Source organism: Musa acuminata, chromosome BXJ3-8 (assembly GCF_036884655.1).
Source record: "Musa acuminata AAA Group cultivar baxijiao chromosome BXJ3-8, Cavendish_Baxijiao_AAA, whole genome shotgun sequence".
Lineage (NCBI taxonomy): Eukaryota > Viridiplantae > Streptophyta > Magnoliopsida > Zingiberales > Musaceae > Musa > Musa acuminata.
Window position 1 is genome coordinate 46,464,595 of NC_088356.1, and position 9,844 is coordinate 46,474,438.

At 41.8% G+C, this 9,844-nt stretch overlaps 2 protein-coding genes across 2 annotated transcripts; both read left to right on the plus strand.

The window, feature by feature from the left end:
* The first annotated feature begins 221 nt into the window (after positions 1-221).
* Positions 222-2,749, plus strand: LOC135644242 (WUSCHEL-related homeobox 8-like). The gene is made up of 4 exons (XM_065161716.1): positions 222-559; positions 813-1,595; positions 2,229-2,554; positions 2,636-2,749. The coding sequence occupies exons 1-4, from the start codon at positions 442-444 to the stop codon at positions 2,639-2,641; spliced, it is 1,233 nt and encodes a 410-aa protein (XP_065017788.1). The 5' UTR covers positions 222-441; the 3' UTR covers positions 2,642-2,749.
* A 2,310-nt stretch (positions 2,750-5,059) lies between these two features.
* LOC135645146 (ras-related protein RABA1f-like) lies at positions 5,060-9,786 on the plus strand. The gene is made up of 2 exons (XM_065163244.1): positions 5,060-5,444; positions 9,111-9,786. Exons 1-2 carry the CDS (start codon positions 5,227-5,229, stop codon positions 9,541-9,543), a joined length of 651 nt encoding a protein of 216 aa, XP_065019316.1. The 5' UTR covers positions 5,060-5,226; the 3' UTR covers positions 9,544-9,786.
* The last annotated feature ends 58 nt before the right edge of the window (positions 9,787-9,844 follow it).

Sequence of the window (9,844 nt, forward strand, 5' to 3'; positions counted from 1 at the left end):
ACCTCTTCCCTCCTCCTCTTCTCTCCTGCTGCGTCACCGTCACCTCTCATGCATATATAGAGCTATAGAGATATGTTCTTGGGGTTTAGTGGACGGAGATCGTTGTTGTATTTTAATGGCTGTTCCTTTAATATCTCCACAATGAATACATATCTTATTAGGTGCGAGAAATTGAAGGCAGGAGGAGTAGGTGGAGGCTATTATAAGAAAGGGGAGACTTTGGGGTGTCGTGCGTCCAAGGAGGGTCGAGGCGTCGAGGTTGCAGTACCAGGAAGCAAAAGAGTAGGAGGATCTCACATCCTGCATCGCCCCTTCCTTTTGCTCTGCTGCTGCTGCTGCTGCTGCTGCTGTTCCCCACTGGCTGCCTCCTCTGATCGACCTTTCTTTCATCCCACCACCAGACACAGAGCATCCCTCACCATCATCATCATCATCATCATCATGGCCTCATCCAACAGGCACTGGCCTAGCATGTTCAAGTCCAAACCCTGCAACGCCCACCACCACCAATGGCAGCATGACATCAACTCCTGTCACCAGAAAACTCCCTACGCTTCAGGTGACGCTCGCGACCATGACATATACCTGCTGTTCTATAGCTGGTGGAAGCTCGATGATTCCTTCTTTCATCAGTCTTAGCTTCGGTACATGTGTGTACTTACTTGGTCGTGCTGTGTTAACCAATCGCCATGCAAATGATGTGAATGAACAGTTGTGTTTGTGGAGCAGAAGGAATAAGCTGCAGGATTAGGGTTAGGGTTTTTATGCGTCGTGTACACCGGCACTAACTCATCCATGGCGGTGACGGACAGGTTTTGAGGAGCGCAGCCCGGAGCCGAAGCCGAGATGGAACCCTAAGCCGGAGCAGATCCGCATCCTGGAAGCCATCTTCAACTCCGGCATGGTGAACCCACCGCGCGACGAGATTCGAAGGATCCGAGCGCAGCTGCAGGAGTACGGCCAGGTCGGCGACGCCAACGTCTTCTACTGGTTCCAGAACCGTAAGTCCCGGAGCAAGAACAAGCAGCGCCACCTCCAAGCCACCCGATCGCAGACGCAGCCTTCTTCCGCTGCTCCATCCCCTCCGCCCGTAGCCACCAAGCCCACCAGCACCGCCACGTCTTCGTCCTCCTCATCCTCCGAACAATCGACCGGGTCTGACAAAACCCAACTTCCGGTGGCCTCCATGGGCGGCGCCCTGACGAGCATGGTCCATTCAGCAGCGCCTCTGCCGGTGACATCAGTGAACCCGATGTACCTCCACGGTTCGCTGGAGTTGGGCGGCGAGTCTTTTCTTCTGCAGGGTCCGCAGGGATACTGCTTCCCAGCGGCAGAGCTAACAGGAATCATCGGTGTGCCAGAGCACGGCACGGGGGTGCACCCCGGACCGTGGGGTGACCTCATGGGCTTCAAGAGTGGGGAAGACGATGCCAAGGTTACGGTGCAGTTGCACCACCTCTATGGAACCGGATCTTCGTCTGCCCCTTCTGTTGCCACTACAGTTACCAGCGCCAATGCCTCCGGTGGTGGTGGTGCAACAGCCGGTGTTGCTGCTACTGCCGCTATCTTTGGTAGCTCCATCGATGAGATACAAGGTATGTCGCATTAATTCTCTGATGTGCCTCTCTCATTTGCACATCGAGCGATGATGTTTCTATCTTGTCTAATCCTCTCTGCATCTATCTCATCTCAGCGTGGTGTGTGTTTTCACTTCAATATCTTTGCTTTTGCCAACAAGTACATGAACAGAAGAGGCTATGTGTAGGTAACCCTCCCTACAATGCTCCCACAACTGGGAGCTGACCCATCCGTCACTCGCTAATTCTCACGAAGCTGATCTCACTCTTCTAATCTTTTCCTCGTCCCAGAAGGGAAAGAGGCCTGCTAACATCTTCGTGCACGAGATCTGGTGATGACAAGAGATATTACAGAATAAAAGATTGTGTGTGTGTGAGAGAGAGAGAGAGAGAAATATGATTGAGGGGATTGATCGGGGAGGGGGTTTACATGAGAAAGTAGCCTCTATGTGGTCATGTCATTGGAGATTCTCGAGTGCGGGGAGAGGGGTTTATACGCGTACGTTGTTGAAAAGATAGAGAGGATGGTGGTCATGGTTTCCTCCTCATCCTCCCCCTCCTCCTCACTCACCATAGGCATTCGATCTTAGCTTCCACATTATAGCGCTGTTACCTAGATTGGACGTGTGCATGGCATTGAAATCCGCCAAGTACTTCACCAGCACGTAATCCCTTCCTCTTCCAACCACAATTATGCCTCCATTTACATTATCCGTCCCTTTAATACGTTCATACCCCCCATGTCTTCTTCTTCCTCTGCTACAGTGATGGGAGTTGGAGGATCAGGTGGTGCAGCAGCAGCGAGATCGACCGTGTTCATCAATGAGGTGGCTTTCGAGGTGGCGGCTGGGCCGGTGAACGTGAGGGAGGCCTTCGGACACGAAGCCATCCTCATCGACCATTCCGGCCGCCCTGTGCTCACCGATGAGTGGGGCGTCACCATCCATCCCCTCCGACATGGAGCCTCCTACTACCTGGTCCTCTCTCTCTCTCTCTCTCTCTATTTTATGCTACTATGGATTTCTTCTTCTTCTTCATCTAATGCTGTTGTAATGCAGGTTTAGAAGAACGACGATGGTGAGGCAGAATCTATCTATAAGCTTATTTTGCTTGTGGTTTTAGCACTCCAATATGCTGCAGTACTGTCGTAGCTCTACTTTCGGACTATGTAGCTCAGTTTTGCAAGTTATTTACAAGTACTTTTGGGCTATGTGATGTAACTGATGGATATTATCTTTATCATGCATTTTTCTATCCTACATTACATAAATGCTGGCCTCCAATTTATCTGTCTCGCTGCACCAACAAATATTTGCCACTGGATTAACAACATTAGCTATGGATGCCCATAATCAACTACTCCTTGTGATCGATAACACGTACATAAAGGATCACTCGATGATCGACTGCTAGTTATGTGATGGTGGCAACCATTGCAATGCCATGCCCTCTTACCTTGTCATACCTCATGCTGAAGCATTCAAAGAAAAACTAGCTGGGAAGACGCATCATTTGGGCTAGAGTGGGCATCATCATCATCATCATGTATGTGTCATCTTCGAATTATAAATGTGAACTCTCGATATCTGTCTGGAAGATCGACTTGTTCTGGCAATAAATACCAAGAGAAATGCAGTGGCTGAGTTGGTGCAGGCGAAGAGAGGGGGGGAGAGTGAGAGAGAGAGAGAGAGAGTTGTAGGTGTCAAACAACAGTGGGCAAACGTGAACGCATCAATCTGCTGACCGAAACGGATGTTTGACTGACAAGAGAGAGTCAAAAAAGCAGGTTTGTCGTCAAAGGAACACAGTGTTGTAACGTAGGATCACAACATCACGTAATAGGCCTGCGCCCACAACAATAGGCTCCTATACTTGGCCATTCTAGTGACTTGCCCTTGTCCTCCATTGCAAAGGACCTCTCTCTCTCTCTCTCTCTCTTATGTATATATGTTAAACAGTCAAGACATCATATTGGAATGTGAGGAGTAAAATGTAAGAGAAACATTCAAGCTGTTGCTGATTACTCTTTCCAGTAATGGATGTTGGTGTTAAAGTGATTACACTAGTGAGGATGATCTATATAGTTATATACACATATACACCTTCATGTTTCATATAGCCTATACCTTCATAGGAGTACTTTGCACCTATATTTGATTGTTCAAAACCTTTTGTGTTGAAGTTGAAATAAAGATAAATAAAAATAAAAAAAAGTTGAAATAAATCATCTTTAAGTTTTATTTAGTTAAACATCAACTATATCCATTAGTAAATATAAAATTGTATATTATAGACAATTATGTTAATTATTATAAATTATCGAAAGGTTGTGAAAAATTCATAACCAAAATAAAATTATTAATTTGTTAAAAATTAATTATTATAAATTATTAATTTGTTGCGACGGGACTAGTTGGCACAATGCTGAACAGCGCGGGGAAATGATTGTTGCATCCCGGATTATCGACGACACATCTATCATTGCTCTATCTCCCTCGTGAGGTCTTGTGCTCGGACTGATGTGACGGGGTTAGGTCCCTATCACCAATCATATCATAAGTTAATCATAAGATTAGGATACTTTATATGTTTATATTACTATGGATTCATCTATAGCCTATAAAATAATAATACTCTTTTTATTTTTCTCAAGTAGTCAAAGCCTTCGTCCTAAAGCTTTACCGATTCTAATGTTTGGTGAATGGAAAACCACGCTACATGATCGACTCTGTCAGACCTCCGACCAAGTCCTCCTTTCAACGAGAAGACAAGAAGATTTCACGTGCAAATCACTTTGGGTGTTCTTCTTAGATCTTTACCTATTTGACTTGGCATTCCTTTGCATGTGTAGATGCAATTTCTTTTTATCGAATAATCAAGGAAGAAAATTCCAAAACTAGTATTTAATTTATACATCAACTTAGAGATTTTGTGTTTGTTTGTATTTTTTTTTTCTAATTTTTTTTTCAGAAATAGAAAGTTGTGAATATGTTGATAGACATATTTTTGTCAATCAATTGATTTAAGAAATACTTTCAAAGTTGAACGTTTCAAATTTTGAACTTTTCTTTTTCTCATAGGAGAATTGACATTTCTTTGAATGTGTTTTTACATATCTATCCTTTCAAGCATTATTGGGCTTTAGCTTATTTATCCTTATCAGTGCCTTTAGTCTATGCTCTCTATAAATCTTAGATAAAATATTAAATATATAAAAATTATAATATTTCTAAGATTTTGAAACTCTAATTTACAGTAATATCTTTTAAAAGCTCTCATTTTATTTCATATATATATATATATATATATATATTAAATTGAGCCCAATTAATATTTTAAATAGTAATATAACACATATACATAAATAATTATAATATATTATATTGACATTTATAATAATGTATGTCTGTCGAAGGGCATATATGTAAAAATAATAATATTTATTGTAAAGTGCGAAGGGAAAGAGACGCCCGTCGCGCCTCCTCCGAAGCGTTTCCTCCGCAAGACGAGCCGTTCCCGCTTACTTCGAGACGAAGCAACAGCGGACTCGGATTCCTCCGGTCAGTAAGCGACACAGAGCTCGGATCCGGTCAGCGAGAGAAGCGGCGACGTTTGCGTTGTCGGCGGCGCCGGTGGCGGTGGCAGAGGAATGGCCTACAGGTCGGATGACGACTACGACTACCTCGTCAAGGTTGTGCTCATCGGCGACTCCGGCGTCGGGAAATCCAACCTCCTCTCCCGGTTCACCCGCAACGAGTTCAACCTCGAGTCCAAGTCCACCATCGGCGTGGAGTTCGCCACCCGGAGCATACGCGTCGAGGATAAGGTCGTCAGGGCGCAGATTTGGGACACAGCCGGCCAAGAAAGGTTCGATTCGATACTCCTACATATCCTGATGATCTGGAAGAATCGGTTTCTTTTTCTGCTACTTTTCCTAATTACCATTTCCAGAAGCTCCGATCGGACATGGGGCGGTGTGTTCTTGTAAGATCTTGCGCCGGCTAGTTTGGATCCGACGGAAATTAGGGTTCTCTTAGTTGGGTGGTCGTTGCAAATCATTTGTTGGGCTTGATGCGAATGATACGCTGTTTTTCAGATCATCTATTGCGGGGATCAAGGAAGTCTCTATGATCACATATTAGCGTCCATAAGACTGTCTTGAATCTTCTTCTATGTGGAGCAATTGAGTTTCGGGAGGACTAATTTAGGGTTTGAATCGATCGTATACTTTACTATATGGTGCTGGACAAGTTAGATAGATAGAGGAGAGATATATAGAAGGAGAGGATTGCTTGGTAGGGTAATTATTAAAAGAAGTTATGCAGTTCAAGGTCTCATCATCGTTCCTATCATTTGCTAATTCATGGTTGAGTATATGCAATGTTGTAGTCTACAAACAGATAAATTATGGTTTTATGTATAGATATATTGTAGTTTTGATTTCCTAAGAATCAGCTTATTAAATTTAGCCCATCTGTCCTCCGTGTGGGAGTTTTCTTGGTCATATGCTTTTAATTGTGGCCAGTATTTCAGATTGCTTCACTACCTGTGAATGGAAATGCTGGTGCAAGTTAATGACTTGCATCATCAATCCTTATAGAATATTAACTTGTAAAAGACAGCTAATGGAAAACAATTTTCTTCCCGAATAGGTAACTTGGTCTTTTCGTGCTTACGGGTATTGCTTGAAGTTCTTTCTGTTCCTAAGTTAAAAATAAGATTCTTTCATTTGTCTTGCCTCGAACCACTCTCGATACCCTTATATGATTTTAGTTTTTGCTGCCACTTCCTAAGTGCTGAAAAAAGTCAAAGTGTTAGTCGAGTTGTACACTAAGTTCCCCAGATTGAAAATAGATCCATATCTTGTAAGGGAAAAGAGAACAAAAATGCAAGCAGGATAGGCATGTTATCAATTTGTAAGATGCTGATTCTATTACAAAAAATTTCATATGATCGCAAGCATATGCTCTATATTTTTATTTCTGCAAAATTGGTTTTATAGTGGATGTTGATCAATCATGGGGATTTGGAACCTGAGATGTTAAGCATCGAACGAAGATCTGTTACCATGAGTCTATACTAGAATTTTTTATGCTTATCATACTGTATTTTGTATCTAGGCATCTAGAGTTTTCGAGGTTGATTGATGTTGTACTGATGCTAGAAATTAGAAAGACTGCTTACCTAAATTGATATTTTGCTTGCTTTACTTTGGTTGATACGGTTAGAAGTTCCCTTTAAGCAAATGCATGGTAGGAAAATTGCCCATGGATGTCAATATCAAAACTAGGGTGGTGATCATGCCAGGTTAAGTTGATTTAGGTCTGATTGAATTATAGGTTATTAAATATAAGGGTAGCTCGAGCCCAATCTTCTGCGCCTGCAGGTCAAGATTTTTTTTTACATGTATGATGTACCTACCTGTCTGCCTAATGGTTTTGTTTGATCTGTCAGACCCTAGAATATATGTCCAACTTGAACCAACCCATCAATGGATTAAGATTTCTTGATTGAGATCTGATCCTTGAACAGAACAAGCTATACTAAGTGGATCAGGTCAGACTGACCCAACAGGTTTGGCTCAAGATTGCCACTTCCAGTCCAAAATGCCTATTGGCTGCTGTCTTTGTGTGCAGGTATTGACGCCAGAATGCATCCTGGTCTTTGGACCTTGGTCCTTTGGTATAGTAGTTTTTGATCTTGATTGTAGTGTATCTAAACTATACACATGCATACCTACATGTTCACAAGCTAACATATGGACAAGATACTTTTCCAAAGGAATACATGAAATTGAGATATGACCATGAATGAACAGTATATATATATATATAACAGCTATGTACCTTATGTTTGTATGGGTTACCACACTACTATATTATAGAACTTATCTACAGTAGATTGGTGATTACGTGAAAACAGTATGAATTATCCATAGTGTAAATAATACGCCCTATTAACATTAGTGTATGTGACATGTCCTTTGTGCCATTTGGTGATTCATCATCTACTGCTGAAAGTTTTTATTTTATATTGGGTAAGGATCAGTCAAAAGGAACCTTTGCTCATCCAAGTTGCATCTATACTTTTGGCAAACTGTTGACAGCTGTCGGAGTCTAAACTTTTGTTTAAATTTGACCAACTAATGGTCAAAGTGATCATTTGCTTATCCAAGTGCATCTATATGTTTTGGCAAACTATGGATGATTGTCAGACTAAGGTCGCTTTCTGTTAATAATCCATAGCAGGCATAGCATGGCACCTTATGGATCTAACATTTTAATGTGGTACAAAACCTGGTGGAAATGGGTTTTGATGCACCCTGATCTCAGATTTGGATTGGATTTGTGCATAACAAACATGTGGATCAGTTTTATACTTGGTTGGTAATGATTGAGGGTTTATAGCAAGGTGTAAAATAAGGTAAAGAAAACTAATAATATGCACTGCAGGAGTCCTTTCCAGCCTAGAAAACCAACTTGAAATTTATTTGAATCACTCTCTCCTGTCCTCAGTGAATCGAATTCATTGGATGTCATCTAGGCCAGCTTAGTGGTGGCCTTGCAAGGATAAGTCCATCGGCCAACATGGCCAGCCAAATTTGCCAATTCTTACTGCTGGTCAAACGAGGACCATAGTGACCAGTCAGATATAGTAAGAGGCCACCACCTTAGGGCTGATGTCAGGGTTATCAGGGAAGTCAATGCAAGTAGGTGCATAGTAACATAATGCCAGAGAAGATTTTTTTGATTAAGTGAACAAGTACACCTCTAATCGTCAGAACATCTGAGATCTCATAATTGGAAATGGTCTGAAATTTATGACAACTATTGGTCTCCATGGAACACGAAGAAGATGAAGTATTCTAAGTTTCTTGGACTTGTTTGGTAATTAAAGTATCATCCTTTCAATTAATCAACTCACTGTTATTATTTAGTCATCTTTATTACCATAATAAGTGTTCCAAGGTGCCATTCGAGCGACTGAATATGCAAATGGGGGTCGTGCCACTCACGTAAGGCTAGTGGCAACTATTAGATATAGTATGACTGTATATCAAAAATATGCTGCCAGATAACTGGATATATGCAAGTTGTTTCGCAAGTCTTGTGCACAAGCAGGTAATGTGCCTCTATATGTACCTTAGCAGTAGCATGTGATGCTTCTTGTTCATAATCCATAACTGGTATCTCTATAGTTTTTTGTGCTATATTACATGAACCCTTCTTTCATTTGTTATCAGTTATCACCTAGATTGGTTTTAAAACTAGTACACATTTTGTTGCATACTTGAGTTAGTTTGACTTGGTCTAGTGTTTCCATTTGTTATTTTAGGTTGATAGTATTACTATTAAGTTGGTACTTTATTCAGCTCATTTTAAAGTACAAACAATCTCTTTCATGCTTCAACATGAACTGCTTCTGCGGCCACATAAAATAATTGCCTTCACCTTGGGGAGAAGCATTGTTTTAGCTTCTAATAAGCAAGTTAAAATGAAAATTAACATAGTCTCTTTTTGTTGCTTCTAATAGGTACCGAGCAATCACTAGTGCATACTACCGTGGAGCAGTCGGCGCACTTCTTGTCTATGATGTTACTCGGCATACAACGTTTGAGGCTGTGGAGAGATGGTTGAAGGAACTAAGGGATCACACTGACTCTAACATTGTAATTATGCTTGTTGGCAACAAAGCAGACTTACGCCATCTGAGGGCTGTTACTGTTGATGACGCAAAGGCTTTTGCCGAAAGGGAAAATACCTTCTTTATGGAGACATCTGCTTTGGAATCGATGAACGTAGATAATGCCTTCACCGAAGTGCTCACTCAGATCTATCGTGTGACGAGAAGGAAGGCACTTGATGCTGGTGATGACCCAGAGACGTTGCCTAAGGGTCAAACGATCGACATTGGCACCAATGACGATGTATCTGCTGTTAAGAAAGCCGGTTGCTGCTCAGCTTAGCTCACTCGGGGGGAACAGCTACATAAATGTTAGGAGGTTTGGCAGGTTTGTACACTTTGATATTTGGTTTTTGGATCTGCTGGTACGACACAGTTGGCAACAACAGTGATCGTTTTCTACACCAAAAAAGCATTTGATTCGTTTTGTACTGTTGTATCGTGGTTACCTTCATCCGAGTATATAATTCGGTAATGATTGTGTTTTAGTAAATATTGTAACAAGTAACTTTGTTGATTCTTCTGACATTTCTCTTTTTCATGTATGTTGCCATTATGCACCCTCCCCCTCACTAGTCAAAATA